This window comes from Plecotus auritus (assembly GCF_963455305.1).
Source record: "Plecotus auritus genome assembly, chromosome: 9".
Lineage (NCBI taxonomy): Eukaryota > Metazoa > Chordata > Mammalia > Chiroptera > Vespertilionidae > Plecotus > Plecotus auritus.
Genome location: NC_137783.1, coordinates 47246403 through 47265587, shown reverse-complemented (window position 1 = coordinate 47265587; position 19185 = coordinate 47246403). Strand labels below are relative to the sequence as shown.

At 45.1% G+C, this 19185-nt stretch overlaps 1 protein-coding gene across 4 annotated transcripts in view; it reads left to right on the top strand.

Moving 5' to 3' along the window:
• Positions 1-19185, top strand: part of USP54 (ubiquitin specific peptidase 54) — a 135236-nt gene that overhangs the window by 105498 nt on the left and 10553 nt on the right. For 3 of the 4 annotated variants that reach the window (XM_080642728.1, XM_080642727.1, XM_080642729.1), the window contains 5 exons: positions 1165-1289; positions 4729-4896; positions 7332-7466; positions 8386-8581; positions 10337-11733. In XM_080642728.1, the coding sequence (XP_080498854.1) occupies positions 1165-1289; positions 4729-4896; positions 7332-7466; positions 8386-8581; positions 10337-11733 (2021 nt within the window). The remainder of the gene's footprint in view (positions 1-1164; positions 1290-4728; positions 4897-7331; positions 7467-8385; positions 8582-10336; positions 11734-19185) is intronic. The other variant, XM_080642730.1, reaches the window with a different exon arrangement.

Sequence of the window (19185 nt, the reverse complement as noted above, 5' to 3'; positions counted from 1 at the left end):
TATAAAATAATTGTTTAGTAAATAATTTTTAATAAAAAAATGAATTAGTGAATCAAAACTTATAGAGTCCTAAGATCAGAGATAAAACCCAGCACATGAAATCGCGTGAGACCCAGACCCGCTGGAAATCATGTGAGACCCGGGACCCCAGACCCTGCCGTGCCGTGGGACTCCCCCGAGTCCTGCCGCACTGCAAGACCCAGAGTCAAGTCCAGCCGCACCACAGGACCCAGAGTCAAGTCCCGCCAAGCCACGGGACCCAGAGTCAAGTCCCTGCCCACCCGTGTGCACCTCGCTGCGCATGCAGTCTCCTGGTGACCACTCTTTGGTCATTATGGCATTAGGACCACTGGGTTTATATATATATATATATATATATATATATATATATATATATATATATATATATATATATGTATTTTTGAAATATATGTTTATTGATTTCAAAGAGGAAGAAAGAGGGATAGAGAGATAGAAACATCAATGATGAGAATCGTTGATGTTACCTCCTGCATGCTCCACACTGGGAATCAAGCCCCGCAGTCTGGGCATATGCACTGACCGGAATTGAACCACAATCTCCTGGTTCATAAGTCAGTGCTCAACCACTGAGTCACACCAGCTGGGTGGACCTTGTTCAGTTTTACTCATGAGAATATGTTACAAAGGAATAAGAAAGAGGAAGGCAATCCATATTAGAGCATATGTTTATTAATTCATTAAATAAGGTTTGTGCTAGGTGCACAAAATGTGATTGAGGTGAAATAAGATGGGGAATGAGTGAGTATTTCATGTTTTCAGAAATAGTTTAGCTGACAGGCATCCTCAAACTACGGCCCGCGGGCCACATGCGGCCCACCGAGGACATTTATCCCGCCCACCGGGTGCCGCTGCCTGTCCTGCTTAGCAGCCGACTCGTCCCGGGCCCGCAATGCGCATAGGAATTTGTTCATAGTTTTTTTTTAAACTATAGTCCGGCCCTCCAACGGTCTGAGGGACAGTGAACTGGCCCCCTGTTTAAAAAGTTTGGGGACCCCTGGTTTAGCAGATTCTTTAATTACACTAATTCAATACTTGGTTGGTTTTTTGAGGGAATTTTGTCCTAAGAATGTTGCTAGTTATCACTCTTCTACTGCTTTCACTAGACTATTTTCTCTTTTGAAGGGATCCAAGTGCTAAGAGATCAGCTGGGTTGGCACCTTCCTGGCGTCACATCCCAAAATCTTACAGCAGTAGCATCCTGGAGGCAGACTCCAGGAGTGTCTGGACAAAGAATCAGCCCCTATCAGGTAAGCAAAAGGACAGTGGATTTGGAGGACTTGATTTGTCTGCCAATTTTGGGAAACAGCCTTACCTGAGAACATTTGAAATTAGAGGACAGTTGCACTTTGAGTATTCCATCAGAATATAAATGTGGAGGCATTTGAGCTGCTTTGGGTTATCTATTTGGGGTTTATCACAGTTTGCCTGATTGTTTCTTTCTGCCTTGGAAAGACCCCTTGTGGGAGCAAGAAGGAACAGAAATTTGGTGAATAGTGTCAGTAGCATCTGCATTCCGCAGAAAAATTAAGCCCTAGGGCTTTCCTTGCTATAGAGGCAGCCTCTTGGGAATGTATTTCTTATTGTTTAGTACTATGAATTGAGATAACACAGGGAGACATATAGACTGTGGTCAAAGCTGAGAAATAAGTAGGTCAAACCTACTCTTACCCCTGCCTCCATACCCTGTGCAGTATCCCTGTTCTGTTTTTCCTTCTTGAGTTGCCTTGTTTCCTCATACTCCCTCTTTCTCAAAACAAGTTCTGAAGGAATGATGTGACTCCTTCATATTAAATATAAGTGACTAAAAATAGCTTAAAATATGCTTTCTCTAAGAGTAACTAGCATTTTAACAAGTCAAAATCTGAAGATAAGGGAATACTAGAGTTTCAGATAGAGATTTGAGGTAATCATAGGTTTTAGCTCCTTTTTACATTTCTCTTACAACACACATATACTTCTAGTGCATATTCCACTTAAGTAGAGACCCAGTCCAAATGAGTCAAAATAAATCCTTTACTTAGAGCTGAAAATTGAGGTGATAACTAGGCAGTCTCCCCAACATGGAGACTTTGGAATGCCTGGGTAAAGATGGTGAGGATATAGTATCATGTAGTGTGCTGAGGAGTTCTGGGAGCTCCTAACTTAGAGATCAGCCTTATCTGAAAGATGTGTTTTATCCTCTTCCCCACCTCACCCCTGCCTTTTTTCTGTTCTGTTAGATCAATTGGGAGTAGGGTGTGTGGGCAGAAACCTAACTATTTTCTGATTTAATGACCTTCTGGATATAGATCTGGCCAACTTACTAGTGAGAGGAGGACAGAATACTATGCTCCAGCCTGTAGAGATGAGATCAGGAACATTGCTAGTCTGACCACCAATTCTCTTGAGAGCCACTTAAAGTTCTTAGAGATAGCTGGAAGGGAGGTATGCAGCAGTAATGAAATGGCATGAACTCTTTTAGATATGAGTGCCATAGGTTGCTGACATCTCTAAAATTCTGGGCTGGAGTAGGTTATAATTAGAAACCCATAGAAGAAATTCATGTTTCTAATGAAGTCATACATTTGGTTTATTTCCCAAATTTTAATTTATTTTGTGTTGACTAACTTTGCTTTAAGAAACTGTGATCATGCATGAGACTATTTCCCCTTCTCTTTTCTTCAGATAGCCAATATTTTTTCAGCACACTAAAGACTTAGTTTGACTTAGTTTCTTCATTCCTAAAATGTGGGCAGTGAGAGTATTTACCTCAGAGTTTGTTGTGAGAATTAAATGGAATACTATATGTAAAAGTGCTTAAAACTGTGCACTTTTATAGTAAATGCTCAACAATTGTTAGTTGTCATGTTGTTACAAAACACTCAATAAGTGTTTTTAATTATTATTACTAGAGGCCCGGTGCATGACATTCATGCACTGGGGGGCAGGGGGATCCCCTCAGCCCGGCTGGCGCCCTTTTGCAGTCTGGGAGCCTTTGGGGGATGTCCGACTGCCACAGAGGCGGAGAGGCTCTCGCCACCACTGCTGTGCTGCTGTCCTCACCAACCGTCAGCCCGGCTTCTGGCTGAGCGGCGTTTCCTCTGTGGGAGCGCACTGACCAGCAGGAGGCAGTTCCTGTGTTGAGCATCTGCCCCCTGGTGGTCAGTGCACATCATAGCGACTGGTTGTTCCACCATTCGTTCGATTTGCATATTACCCTTTTATTATATAGGACTAGTGGCCCGGTGCACGAAATTTGTGCACTGGTGGGGGGAGTCCCTCAGACCAGCCTGCACCCCCTCCTAAACCAGCAGTCGGACATGCCTCTTGCAATCTGGGACCGCTGGCTCCTAACTGCTCACCTTCCTACCTGCCTGATCCCCCCTAACTGCCTCTGCCTGCCTGCCTGATTGCCCCTAACCCCTCTGCCTGCCTGCCTGATCGCCCCTAACTGCCCTCCCCTGCTGGCCTGATCTCACCCCCAACTGCCCTCCCCTGCTGGCCTGATCTTGCCCCCAACTGCCATGCCCTGCCAGCCTGGTTGCCCCCAACTGCCCTCCCCTGCCAGCCTGATCTCACCCCCAACTGCCCTCCCCTGCCAGCCTGATCTCGCCCCAATGGCCCTCCCCTGCTGGCCTGATTGCCCCTAACTGCCCCTGCCTGATCGCCCCTAACTGCCCTCCCCTGCTGGCCTGATATCGCCCCCAGCTGCCCTCTCTGCCTCGGCCTCCACCACCATGGCTTTGTCCAGAAGGAAGGCGGATGTCCGGAAGATGGCCGGTCAACCTGGTCTAATTAGCATATTACCCCTTTATTAGTGTAGATAGATTATATAGGATAGGATTGCTTAAATGGGGGGGCGGGGAGCCTTTTGCAGCAGTAGAAGATGCTCTTGGCAGACAAAAATACATAATCCCTATATCTGGACTGATAGCTAGCCATATGCACTATTCTGCCAAACCGGTCATTAAAAAATTGAACCGCTTTCTTACACCTTACACTAAACAGCTGTTGCCCTTAAAACCCCTCCTCAGCCCCCACTTTAGGTTCTGCCTTTGCAGTTCACCCAGATTAGGTTCTGATTGGTCAGTTTCTATGCCAGTCAGCATCAAAAGCTCCACCTCCTAGGCAGCCATTGGCTCCTCACAGTTCACCCAGATTTGGTTCTGATTGGTTGGTTTCTATGCCATTCAGTGTCTCTGGGCCTGATCAGAGAGGTGGGGCTGATCAGCAGCCCCTGCAGAGGCCTAGAGAGAAAGAGAGGTGCGGCTGCTGGCCAGGCCCGGAGAGAAAGAGAGAGGCAAGGACTGATCAACAGCTGCCACGGAGGCTACGGATCAGACCCTGCTTCTCTCTCCAGGCATCTCTCAGCAGCCCCCTCAGCAGTCAGTGCTGGGTCATCATGCCCACAGCAGCGGCATTCAGTGCTGGGTCACCACAGCAACCCAGCAATGACTGCAGGACTGACTTCCAGTTGGTCGAGCCTTCGGTTGCTACGGATCCTGGGTTTTTATATATTAGGATTATTATTTTTCACAGCCCAGGTCTCACCCTGAATCTGATATGGAAAGCAGTATTCAAAACATGAACTTCACATGGAGCTAAGAGTTCCATGGGAAAAGCAGTACAGTGGCTGTAACTGCTGCAGGGGCTTAGTCTTGGTTATGGAAATGTGGTAACTTCCCTTCTCCTTTGCTTGCATTCCAGGTGGGGAGACACCTGCCAAAAGTGAACTGGATGAATTGCAGGAAGAGGTGGCCAGGAGGGCCCAGGAACAGGAACTTCGAAAGAAACAAGAGAAGGAATTAGAGGCAGCTAAAGGGTTTAACCCTCATCCCAGCCGCTTTATGGACTTGGATGAACTGCAGAATCAGGGTAATTGTTGTGAGCATTAGATTATTGGTGATGGGGACAGCGAGAGAGGGAAGAAAAAAATATTCAAGCTCATAAATTTCCTGTCTTCACTTTATTAGCAAAGTTATATTTTATCTTCATTCATCCATTTTGGTGAGAGCTAGTTAAAATAGGAGGTAATAGGCCTCTTGATTGGAGATAGGCACTGATTTGGGGCCCAACTACTTAAGGCTTATAGATTAGAGATAGTATATTGTTCGTGAAAAATATTTCCCATGAACCTCTATAGAAGGTGTAAATAAAACTAGTCACAGTTCAGAAACAGCAGGAAAGGGCAGTGTGCAAGCCACACTGACTGGGGAATTCTACTTGCTGGGCAGAAACATACCTTCAGGATTTCCCACCGGGAGTTCTAGGGAAGTCAATCTACCAAACAGGTTCTAGGAACATAGAACCTGATTGCCTTCTGGTCCTCTGATGATCCATTTCCCAATCTCATATGATTTTCATGTGCTTTACTTCAATTTCTTAACTGCCCCACATCTGTCACTTTTTTCCTTCAATTGCTTTAGGATGTCACTTTGTACCAGGTGAGACTAACCTTCAAATCAGTTTAAAAAAGCAGAGCTATCTACTTACCTTAAATAGGCCCTGAAACCTATATCTCTGTTGTGTATTTTTAAATAAAATGAATTTATTATTCTCATTATTCAGACTTCCTGGATGTAACAAATTGTGCTAAACCAGCATAAAGAACAGGAGTCAGTGCTATTTTGGGTGCTTTCTGTTGATCACTTTCCTCTTTTTACCAAAACTTAGAGAAGCTTCCTGGGCTAATTTGGGGGCCACTTGTCTCCTCTAATCTTGCAGTCTTTTGATTTAAGTCAATTGTTGACTTTTATTTACCAAGGCATTGTATTTATCCGTTTTAAATTCCTCATTCCTTAGCTGTCCCTAAGGATAGTCTTTTCTTCCTGTTTATCCTCAAGCTGCTTTGCATTGTATCTCAGGTTTATGCTGCTTTTGAAAGAGGAGCCTTTCATCTCCCTCCCTTGCCTTTTTACCTCCCTTTGTCTGTAGGGTAGTAAGTACTTAAAGTTGAGATGGAATCCCTCTGGCTATATTTCATTTTCAATTTTCCATACACTTTGGTTCAGTATCTTCTGAAAAAGCAAGAAATGGAATGCTAAGATTCTAGAGGATACGAATTAAAATGTAGTACAGTGATTGGTCAACTATAGTTTCCCTATATCTCTGTAGAGAACTTTGTTTTAATAACTGTAGCCACCACCTGTTATTATAAAGTTTGAATAGTCAGTTGATTTCAAATATTATGAGGAACTTCAGGCCTGGAGGTCAGAGGATTATGTCTCTGGAGGTGGCATAGAACCTGAATGCTAAGTTCTTCAGAACAACTTGCTACTTCCACCACCTTCCCATTACTCTTCAGGAGCCATGGTGAATTAGGGAGTGAACGGTAGGGGTGTGGAAGAGTCTTTTTTACCATGTCCAACTAAAGGTAAGTTGAGGATTGAGACATTATGGAAGAAATGAGTGACATTTTGATTTTTTTTTTCTTGTGAGCTTGGGGAAACTCACCACTAATCCCAATTGTAGATGAACTTACATTAAGCTTACTACCAATTGATGGTTATTTAAGGCAAATGGGTACCTAATCTTGAGGAATCTTTTGCAGAAGTTGCCCTTACAGTACTTTCTTGCTTTTTCATCTGGCTCTGTACTTGGACTCTCCTGCACCTGCTTTGGCACACATTCACTTTCAGGGGAGGAAGGAATATCTCATGCTCTCTGTATGGGAATGTAACTTCTGTGAGCAAGGGCATGATAAAAGTAAATACTTAGCTGTGCTGATGAAAGGTATGTGGATGCAAACCAACAACAAAGGCAGTTCAACAGATATATTGAGATTAGGAACTGTAGACCCCCTGTGCCCAAGAGGTGTCCTGGTCTTCCAGATGAGGGTGTGCAGAAAGGACTGTGAGTTGATGTAGGAATGAAGTGTTAACAGATGGCTTTCCAGAGTAGTGAAACCACTTTTGCCTTAACACAGCTGCTGAGGTTTCTTGGAGATCTGGGGTGTTCTGATACTGGTTGGCAAGATGTATCTTATTGCACTGTGGGAAGGAAGGTCAATTCAAGCATAAGAATCCACCCTTCTGCTTTAGACAGTGCTTTATTCTTTCCTTGAGGGACCCCCCCCAAGAGGTCTTGGAGTTGGAATATGTGGTAGACAATGACATACCCTCTTTCATGGCCTTGGGTAAGGTGTTAGTTAAGGCAAAAATGGATGTTCTACGTGTTTCAGAGAATTCTTAATAGCAATGGACGGTTGGAATAAGGGTAGACCGAAGGCTCAGCAGCAAGGATCTCTGTGCACTGAAGGGAAACAACAGTACATAGGAAAAGGTGGAAGCAATTGTAATGAAAATGAAAAGTGCTGGCCCTTTCAGGGAGGAGTGACGGCTTTGAGAGGTCCCTGAAGGAGGCAGATTCAGTATTTGAAGAGTCACTTCATCTGGAACAGAAGGGAGACTGTGCTGCAGCCTTGGCTCTCTGTAACAAAGCCATCTGTAAGTAACTCTAACCACTATGCCTATGGCACTTTTGATTAACTTCATAACAGGTATTAGTGTCATCACTCAGGTGGGATAAAAGCAGCTTTTATGTCTCCTCACTCATTCTCCCAAAGTGAGAGGCCCTTTAGCTATCTTTGCTCTTCAAAGTTCTACTAGTAAGTGTGCCAGGCACTGACACTGTGGCCTATGGATATTTACTGGAATAATCTCAGCAGGAGTCCACAGATGAATTACCCAGCCAGGCCTACCTTCTTACCTCAGGATAAGTTAGACCTCAGATGTGAGGTTGGCTTGCTCTTTCTCTAGTCACTGACTAGTGAGGTGCAGCTTATGGCAGGAAAGAAGGAATGAATTGGCTGTGACTTCCCAGGCCTGTGACTTTGCACTGCATATTTGGTTCTTTATGTTTTTCCCCTGCCTTTCTGGTGTGCCACACAATTAGGGTACAGCAAGGACTAAGGCTTAGAATTTGTATCTGGACCCACAAGAAGCTGTGTTCTGTAAAGACACATGCAGGAGTGGATCTTATTTCTGCTGTTGGCTGCCGGGAAGGGGGAGTTGGGAGCAGAGTGTGGAGACCAGAGTTGGACAGATCAGTTGCAAAGGACAAGAGAGGCAACCTCTAAGATGGAAGCACCGGTTTACCTTCCTAATTCATTTTAGTTTAACTTTTTGTTTGTTTGTTTTTAAAATTTGAATTAACCTGTTTAGCCTCCATGGCTTCTGCGAATGTTCCTTATAGCCAGGGCCAGCTCTGTGCCCTGACAGCATATGCATGGTCCACGCCTTACATTTCTGCTGCATATTTTGAGTTTTACTGCATATCTTTGCTCATTTTTGGTTCAATTTTATTCTTTTTATTTTTGTTTGTATTTTGTGTTCTGTTTCTGCTATATTTTCTTTTGCATTTTAGCTAAACTAAGACTTGCCCTGCATGGTGCCAGCTCTAGCACGCACAGCAGAGCCCTAGTCGATAAGAAGTTGCAAATCAGTATTCGAAAAGCACGGAGCCTGCAGGATCGCATGCAGCAGCAGCAATCATCGCAGCAGCCGTCGCAGCCCTCAGCCTGCCTCCCTTCACAGGCAGGGGCTCTCCCTCAGCCAACAAGGTAGTGCCTGGGAACCACAGTAGTTCATGTTTGCCAGGGGAGGAAGAGCCCAGGGGTGCTTCATAGCCAGAGCTCTCACTGTCTTGGCAACTACAGGGGAGAGAAGACTCCTTTGAAAAAACTTTCTCTTAGGTTAGACATAGAGTGAAAGCTCATCCCACTGCTGGTTCTTTTCTTAATAGTTCCTGGAAAGATGCAGGAAGTGTAGCATAATAAATAGACCACTTGTTCATATTTCCTGTGGGGGAGTTTGTCCCTGGATTTGTGTAGTAACATGATTATTAAATTTGTACATATGACATTCTTAGACATGGCAATCCAAGCTACATTTCATGTTGTAGAAGCCATGTGAATTATTTTGGGATTTCAGTGGCTTATTGTCCCTCATGGAAACAGAGAAAACAGTCTTCCTTGCTCTGATGAAACCATATAGAAGTGACATGAAGATTTCCTTTGTTTTGCTTTGCTATGGTTAGGACTGGCCATTCGTGTAGTTCTCACAATTTAGCCCTTGAATTTGGCTGTTCCTTAGAATAGATAGATTTAAGTAAAAGTAAACATTGGCTGTTAATAAACCTGAGTAGTTTTCAGAACATAAACATTATAAAAGCAGCTAGCATTTTTTTTTTAATATCTGCGTATGCCCAGGCACTAAGCTTAAACACTTTATGTTTTATTGTATTTAATTTTCACAATAAACTTAGGATAAAGACTATTATTTAGTGATACTGTATAAATAAAGAAACCAGGCTTAGAGGATAAGATAAGTAAGGTACCCAGTATTATTCAGCTAATAAGTGGTAGAAGCGTGGAATTCAAATCCAGGTAGGTCTATTTGACTTCATTAGGCTTCCCATATAAGTATAATATCATATTTTCCATAATATTGTAAGAGTGACTGAGTGACTGTACCCACCAAAGTTTATAGCATATTGTCATTCAAATGTCATTCTCCCGTTTTATACTCTACCAGCAGAATGCTGATATGAGAGCCTAATCAGATATGTTTTGAATATAAGCAATTCAGGCAGCTAAACTCTTTCCAGAAAACTTATACCACTTGATGTATGTGAGTGATCGGGGTTTTATTTTAGTTCTTCTAACACAATTTTTAGGTCAGAAATACAAAACAATTAGTGAGAAACCAATACTAGTAAATACGGTTAATCCTGACTTCCACTCCCAAATTCCAAGACAGTCACAGTACCTCACTTTGGAGAAGCATCTCGGTGAGTAAAACAACCAAATTCAGACTATGAGAACATACTTGAAATGGTTGATTTTTATGTAACCCATGAACCCAAATCACCATGTACTCTGTAAATATGGCCTTTTGGTTCTTTTGGCTGTTCTGCCTCTCAGGACCCCAGGTATGAGTGATTTCTAGGTTTTGCTTACTTTCCAGGTCATCTGCATGTGGGACTAGCAATTTTTTTAAAATTTGCAAGTAAAATATGATTGGAATAGGACTGTGTGGGTAGTAAAGAATATTGGCAAGGGCTTTACTTAATATTACTGAGTGCAGTTTTGGTGAGGGCATGTAATAAAGAATATTAATATTTAATTGGGTGTGAGCAGACCATGTGCCTTCTCTTGTGAGCCTCTAAACTGTTGACTTACTTGTGCTTGTCTTTCCATTTATTTTTCACCATTCCCTCGTTGGATAGCTAGAACTTGGAACTGAGTGAACAGTTTTTTTGTAAGTGATCTTGTCAATCAAGACAGCTTACAACTGGCTCTCTCCCTTTATTTCAGTGAACAGCCTATCCCGCTCCAAGTATTGTTAACCCGGGAGGCCCAACTGGAACCCTACACGAATACCAAGTTTGGGGCCAGTTCTTTCGTCTACTCATCTGCTTCCTGCCATGAGTCACACTCATCACTGTTCTCAGAGTCATCTGCTCTCTCTGCCCCACAGCGTAATTCCCCGAGTAGGTCTGCCTCAAACCTTCTTAATTCAGTTGAGGTAGATAGCATTGACCCCTCTGTATTCCACAGGCAGGGCTTACCTAAAACACCAGGGAGGACTGAGAAGAACTCTCATCATGCTTGGGAACCATTGGATGTACAAGAGGGTAAGCTGCAAGGCTACAGGGATGACAACAGCAGCTGCAACAGGTTCCCCCCTCAAGAAGGAAGAGGCATTGATCAAGAACAGCTATTTCAAGAAAAGAGGGATACTGTTGACTCATCCCAGGTGATGCCTTGGTCACATCCAACTGGAACAGCTGGGTGTGAGAGAGGAAATGCACACACCCTAAGCTGTAGTCCTGCAAGTTCATCAGCTCAGCTTGGCCTCCCCCTTTACAGAGCCTGCCACCCTATAATGCCTGCTGCTTCCTCATCTGTGTTTCACTCTCCTGATACTATGCAGAAAACTAACGAATGCCTCCAAGCCAAAAGCCTCACAACTTTGTTGACGTCAAAAGTGGACGGAAGCAGTGAGGAGCCCTGTAGGCCAGAGTTTCCGGGCACAAAGGGGCTTGTTCGCTCTCTGACAGAACAGTTCCAAAGGATGCAAGGCACCACCACAAGGGATGGCACAGGCTCCCAGGATAGAAGTTTTCCAAATAGTCGAAAGAAGAACTCTCCTTCTTCTGACTCTCAGCCTCCTTTCCCACAAGGTCAAGGGAAAGGCCATTGGCCTTGGGCTAAACAGCAACCCTCTGTGGATGGTAGGGACAGACTGCCTTCCCAGGAAGAAACTCCTGATCATCCTTCCCTTGTGATGAACTCTGGGCTGCCTAATGTTGAAACTTCTTGGGGAGGACAACCCAGGTTCTCAGAGCCAGATATGTACCAAAGGAAGCCATCTCAAGTAAGAGATGCTAGGCCTAAGGAGTTGGGCAGCAATGTTGACTTAGGGACTCCCTTGTCTTTGGATTCCTGGGTGAATGTCACAAGGCTCTGTGATTCTCAGCTTAAACATGGGGCCCCTGGGCCAGAAATGAAGTCCTCCCCGAATAATCCCCATACTTATGTAGCTTGTCCAGACAGAAACCACATCTTTTTTCATCCACATTGGAACCAAGATACAGAGCAAGAGACCTCAGAATTGGAGTCTCTCTACCAGGCCAGCCTTCAGGCTTCTCAAGCAGGCTGGTCTGGATGGGGGCAGCAGGATGTGGCCTGGTATCCACCTAGCCAAACAGGTAAGCGTGCTACCAGGGGTGGGGTTGTGGGACATATAAAAGCTGAAAGCATGAGGACAAGATCAGAGGTGGGGTGGTGTTCTGTCTGAATAATATCCCCAGCTTAGGAGGTGGTAGTAAAACTTTTGACTATATTTGTAAAGACTTCAGGACAAGGTCTAGATATTTTCTGGCTAGAGTGAAGAATGGGGATAGAATCATCACTTATGGGCCCATTTCCTCCTTCTAAAGAGGGAGACCATTGAGTATATGCTAGAGCTTCTTCAATATACACTAAGGAATGGCACATATGTCTTTGAGAGTGACTGGTGTGGCATGGGTGAGGGAGACTTCCATGGCTTAGAAGCTAAACTAATCCCAAAATCCAGCTTCCAGATCCAACTTGCAGTGAGGATGTGCCCGTTGAGTCAAGTCTGCAAAGGGCATTGTCAGATCATACTGAACCAGCAATATCAAGACCTTCCGTGATTCCTCCGGGAACTGTCAGGTTTAGAATTTTCAAGGTAGTATGCCTTTAGGGTATCCGTTCGCTGATTTTTCATGAGATTTTGTTGTGTGAATTCTACTTTTTAAATGCATATTATAGACTTAGTTCTAGACATTGAATAAATGAAGAATATTTATAGCTTAGATTGATGAACTTAAGAATTTCAAAGCCTGAACTATCATTAGCTGTCAGTATATATTTGGACAAGTCACTTAATATCCCAGTATCAGGTTTTTACCTGTAAAAAGAGAAAATTAGTTAAATGATTTTTTTTTTAAAGATACCTTCCAACTCTTAAAATATGTATGATTCTATGAAATTGAACTCAGAGAACTTTATCTTCAGCTCAGGCCTAGCAGTTTCTATAATGGTATGGGTTCTTTACATGCTGCCAACCAATGTTTAATTACAGCCAAACAAGTATTCAATGAGTACCTACTATGTTCCAAGGAGCTGTGGGGAGATATCACATAAATATGAAATTTGATATGATTTTTAGGATGTGCATCCTAGTGTAGACTTTACAATAACATTTCTTAAGCGCTCCTCAGGTACATGGGGGCAGGGCAGTATAAGAAGATTCTAAAGAATGAGGGAAAGCTGGAGTCTGCCTTAGTTAGCTTCCTGTATAACGTAACAGAAAGAATAAACAAATGTCAAGTGTCTTAATAATCATAAACACATAAAATTACATTGTAATCTATCCTATCTAAGAAAAGAGTAATACGCAAATTAACCATACCTCCGCTACACCCACAAGCCACACCCACCGATCAGGAGCGAGTATGCAAATTAACCCAACCAAGATGGCTGCGGCCACAGAGAGAGCAGGAGGCTTGGGTTTCCCTGGCAATGGAGGAAGCCAAGCTTTCCACCTGCCCTGGCCTGCCTTGGCCTCTGCTTAAGGCTACAAAGTTTCAATTATAGAAGATAAATAAATCCCAGATACCAGGGCCTCTGCTTGGGTCACCGGGGGATGTGGCCAGCCTGCAAACCACCACAGGCCCCTCGCCCAGGCTGCCCCATGCCCCAAGGGAACCCCCACCCTGATCTGGGACACCCTTCAGGGCAAACCAGCTGGCCCCCACCCATGCACCAGGCCTCTATCCTATCTAATCCTCCTATCTAATAAAAGAATAATATGCAAATTGACCATCACTCCAATACACAAGATGGCTGTCTCCATGTGGTCAAAGATAACTGACCCCATGTGGACACAAGATGGCTGCCATAAGATGGATAGCAGGGGAGGGCAGTTGGGAAGGACCTGGTCTGCAAGGGAGGGCAGTTGTGGGCTATCAGGCCAGCAGGAGAGGGCAGTTGGGAGGGACCAGGCCTGCAAGGGAGGGCAGTTGGGGGCGATCAAGCCTGCAGGGGAGGGCAATTAGGGGTGACCAGGCTGGCAGAGGAGGGAAGTTGGGGGTGACCGGGCCTGCAGGGAAGGGCAGTTGTGGGGGACCCAGGCCTGCAGGGGAGAGCAGTTGGGGGAAACCAGGCCTGCAGGGTAGGGCAGTTAGGGGCAAACAGGCTGGCAGGGGAGCAGTTAGGCATCAGTCAGGCTGGTAGGGGAGTGGTTAGGGCAGCCGTGGGCAAACTACGGCCCGTTCGGCTGTTCTATCCAGCCCGCGGAGCCGAAAGAGCGGAGGGTTCTCTTGCTCTCCCCTCTGCTCCTTTACTTTGAATTTATATTAGTTCACACAAACACTCCATCCATGCTTTTGTTCTGGCCCTCCGGTCCAGTTTAAGAACCCATTGTGGCCCTCGAGTCAAAAAGTTTGCCCACCCCTGGGTTAGGGGGTGATCAGGCTGGCAAGCAGAAGCGGTTAGGGGCAATCAGGAAGGCAGGCAGGCAAGTAGTTGGGAGCCAGCAGTCCTAGATTGTGAGAGGGATGTCCGACTGCTCGTTTAGGCCTGATCCAGGTAGGATCGGGCCTAAACGGGCAGTCGGACATCCCTCAAGGGGTCCCAGATTGGAGAGGGTGTAGGCTGGGTTGAGGGACACCCTGCCCCCCCCCATGCACGAATTTCATGCACCGGGCCTCTAGTATATATATATAAAAGCCTAGGCGATTGTCCGACCATTTGACCGGTAGCTATGATGCACACTGACCACTAGGGGGCAGACGCTCAACGCAGGAGCTGCTGAGTGACAGCAACATTGCAGAATGCACTCTTGCGCTCTGGGACCCCCCGAGGGATGTTGGACTGCTGGTTTTGGCCCGATCCCTGCAGGCCAGGCCAAGGGACCCCACCTGTCAGAGGGATCCCGCTCACTCCGCAGACACCCTTTGAGCCCGGGAGGTTGGGGAGGGACCGTGGGAGGTTGGATCCAGGGTGTGTATGGCCTGTCTTGCCCAGTCCCACCCTGCCAGCCACCTTCTAATTAATTTCCTTTCAATGTGTACCAATCCATGCACCAGGCCTCTAGTCCAGTGGTCGCCAACCTTTCGGATCTCATGGACCACCAGTGGTCTGCAGACCACCGGTTGGTGACTGCTGCTCTAGTCTATATATATAAAAGCCTAAGCCCATGGTCGGCAAACTGCGGCTCGCGAGCCACATGCGGCTCTTTGGCCCCTTGAGTGTGGCTCTTCCACAAAATACCACGGCCTGGGCGAGTCTATTTTGAAGAAGTGGCGTTAGAAGAAGTTTAAGTTTAAAAAATTTGGCTCTCAAAAGAAATTTCAATCGTTGTACTATTGATATTTGGCTCTGTTGACTAATGAGTTTGCCGACCACTGGCCTAAGCGACCAAACAACCGAATGACCAGTTGACCAGTCGCTATAATGCGCACTGACCACCAGGGGCAGATGCTCAATGCAGGAGCTGCCCCTTGGTGGTCAGTGTGCTCCCACAGCAGGAGTGCTGCTCAGCTGACAGACGGGTGCCAGACACAGGGCTCATGGCTGGCTGCCACAGCCTGGAGACCTCAGCGGAGTGGCAGCGAGCCTACTGAATGGCAGTGGGGCAGGTGCAGTGTGGCCGGGATAAGCAGGGGTGGCAGGCAGGAGTGGCAGGTGGCATTGGACTGCCAGTTTGCCCAGTCCCTGCAGGCCACGCTGAGGGACCCCACTGGTACACGAATCCATGCACCGGGCCGCTAGTTAAAATATAATTAACTAATTGACTGTCAAGCATTATATTATAAAAACAAAGCCAAACAAAACAAAAAGCTTATATTAACCAAAATAGCATTATTTTTCCCTGTGAATAGTTTTAAAATATAGTGAGTAATAAACGTTATTGATAATCCCATAATCCCACTCTTAAAATTTCATGAGTTTACTTCTGGCTTTTTTTTTTTTTATTGTCTTAATCCTCACCCCAGAAGTAAGGATATTTTTCCATTGTTTTTTGTTGTTTTTCTTTTTGAGAGTGAGTGGAATGGAGTCTCGGAGAGTGGGATGGGAGAGAGAGAGAAAGAGGAGAGAGAGAAAAACATTGATGTGAGAGAGACACTGATTGGTTGCCTTCCACACACGCCCCAACTGGGGCTAGGTATTGAACCTGTAACTGAGGTATATGCCCTTGACTGGAATTGAACCCTTGACCCTTTGGTCCTCAGGCTGATGCTCTGACCACTGAGCAAAACTGGCCAGGGCCTGGATTTGTTTGTTTTTTGTGTGTTTTTTTTAAATATGTTTTTTTTATTGACTTTAGAGAGAAAGGGAGAGGGAGAAAGAGATAGAAACATCAATGATGAGAGAGAATCATTGATCAGCTGCCTCCTGCACACCCCCTACTCAGGATCTAGCCTGCAACCCAGGCATGTGCCCTTGACTAGAATCAAACCTGGGACCCTTCAGTCCACAGACTGACACTCTATCCACTGAGCCAAACCGGCTAGGGCCTGGCTTCGTTTTTTATACATATTTACTATATACTGTATTTTGTTTAATTTTTTCAAGAAGCAGGATCACTATGATATGTTTGAATATTTAGGCTATTTCCAATATTTTAATAATATTATCCTGTGGTGAATATCTTTAAATTTAAGTGTTTGACCACATTTCTGATAAGGTCCTTGGAATAAATTTTTAGAAGAGTAATAACTAGTTGAAGGTTATAAACTTTTAAAAACTCTCTTGATAAATATTGGCAAATTAGCCTTGTAAAATTAGAAGGTCAAGGATTATACTCCTAAAATCAATATGAAAGAGTATCTACCAACCATTAATTTTTTTCTTTAACACTGAACAAAAACAAATTTTAAAAATCCATCTAATGAGTCAGTTCTCAAAATACTTGTCAAACCAAACTAGCCTTTATTTTGGTTAGAGTCTGTTTTAAATTGTGTCTTTTAAGAACTGACATGAACCCTGGCTGGTGTGGCTCAATTCATTGAAGCATTGTCCATATGCTTGGAGCATCATCTGTTGAAAGGCCACGGATTCAATTCCTGGTCCGGGCACATACCCAGGTTGTGGGTTCAATACCCAGTCGGGGCCATGCACAAGGTAACCAATTGATGTTTCCCTCTCACATCAATGTTCCTCTCTCTCTAAAATAAATAAAAGTATGTCCTCTGGTGAGAGAGGAAAAAAAAAAGCTGATGTGTTTAAAAAAGCAAAGAACTGACATGACATAAAAATGATGAAGTGGAATAAATCAGGTAGTTACTGATAAAGGAAAATTCCAATTAGCATCCATATATGACAAAATATATCTTTGGGAGAGTCCTTATTATAAAGCATTTATTAAACACCGAATTACTTTTTCCCCACATCTTTATTGATACTTAAAATAACAGATAACATCATGTACATTTAACATGATGTACAATGTGATGGTTTGATACATGTATATATTATGAAATGATTACCACAATAAGGTTAGTTAACACAACCATCACCACACATAATTACAATGTCTTTTGTAGTGTGAACATTTAAGATCTATTCCTTAAGATCTACTCCCTTAGCAACTTTCAGGTATATAATACAACTAGAGGCCTGATGCACGAAATTCATGCAAGAGTAGGCCTTCCTTTCCCTGGCTGCTGACACTGGCTTCCTTCTGGCACCTGGGACCTGAACTTCCCTCCGGCTGCCAGCAGGCATCCAGGACCCAGGCTTCCCTTGCAGCCCCGGCTTTGTCCGGAAGGACGTCTGGTCTAATTAGCATATTATGTTTTTATTATTATAGATATTGTTAACTATAGTCATAGTCCCCAGAACTTATAACTGGAAGTTTATACTCTTTGACTAACATCTCCCCAACCCCCCCAACCCCTGGCAACTATCATTCTATTCTCTGTTTCTATGAGTATAAATTCCACATATGAGATCATATAGTATTTGTTTTTCTCTGACTTGTTTTTTTTAAAGCTTTATTGTTATACTAGAGGCCCGGTGCATGAATTTGTGCACAGGTGGAGTCCCTCGGGGTTGCCTGCAGGGATCGGGCCGAAACCTGCAGTCCAATGCTGCCTGCCACTCCTGCCTGCTGCTCTCACTCATCCCGGCCCCTCTGTGCCTGCCACACAGCTGTGAGCCCTGCATCTGGCGCCCGTCCCAAGCGGGAAGACAGGGCTGGGACATGATCCACCCTCCGGGCAGGCAGTGGGATGTCCTTGCCCGCTGGGGATCTGGATCTGTCCCGCTGACGTTCGCGCTGGTTGTTGGGAGCCACCTAGTGGCCGCTTTTATATCATTTCTTCCTTGCGGAGTGTCTAGGGAGGGGAAGTGGCAGCAGTGCCTAAGGTCAAGTTCCAGGAGGCCAGTGGCACTGTCAGGATCATGCCATCGGCGCCGGTTCATTGGTGCCTGGCCTGTTCTCCGGAAATTGGACCTGCAGGACTACTGAGGGAGTGAGTGGCTGCCACCGGGCTGGTGGGCCACCAGGATGGGTAGGTCAGCTGAGCGGCACTCCTGTTGTGGGAGTGCACTGACCACCAGGGGGCAGCTCCTGTGTTGAGTGTCTGTCCCCTGGTGGTCAGTGCACATCATAGCAACCAGTCGACTGGTTGTTTGGTTGCTTAGGCTTATATGTATATAGATAATTTACATACCATACAATTAACTTAAACTGTACAATTCAGAGGTTTTTATTGTATTCACAGAGTTGTCCATCCATCACCACAATTTTAAAGTGTTTTCATCACCCCAAAAAGAAAGCCTATATCCATTAGTGGTCACTACCCATTTCCTCCTATCCCTTTTCCCCAGCCCAGGCAACCTCTAATCTATTTTCTGTGTATAGATTTGCCTATTTGGGACATTTTATATAAATGGGTAATATAGAATACTGTTTTTGTGACCAGATTAATTTTGACATGGTTATAATACCTAAAGGTTTATAAAAATTAGAGGCCCAGTGCGCAAATTCGTGTACCAGTGGGGCCCGTCAGCCTGGCCTGTGGGATCGGGCCAAAACCGGCTCTCCGACATACCCTAAGGGGTCCCGGGTTGCGAGAAGGTGCAGGCTAGGCTGAGGGACCCCACTGGTGCACGATTGGGGCCAGGGAGGGATGTGAGAGGTTGGCCAGCTGGGGAGGGGCCACAGGAGGGCTCCAGGGCATGTCCGGTCCATCTTGCTCAGTCCCTATCAGCCTGACCCCAACAGCAAGCTAACCTACCGGTCGGAGCGTCTGCCCCCTGGTGGTCAGTGAACATCATAGTGATTGGTTGACCGGTCGACTCTCTGCCCCCTGGTGGTCAGTGCACATTATAGCGAGCAGTTGAGCGACCTTAGCATATCATTAGCATATTATGCTTTGATTGGTTGAATGGACGACCTGACACTTAGCAGATTAGGCTTTTATTATATAGGATGGCCAATAATTGATTTAGCTATAGGACCCTCCCCTTTCCCTTTCCCACTGGATTATTTTAAAGCAAATCCCCAGACATTTCATCTATAAACAAGAGGCCCGACGCACAAAATTAGTGCAAGAGCAGGCCTTCACAGCCACTCACTTGCAGCCACAGCAACTGCCTTTATCCCATGGCTGCAGCCCCAGCTG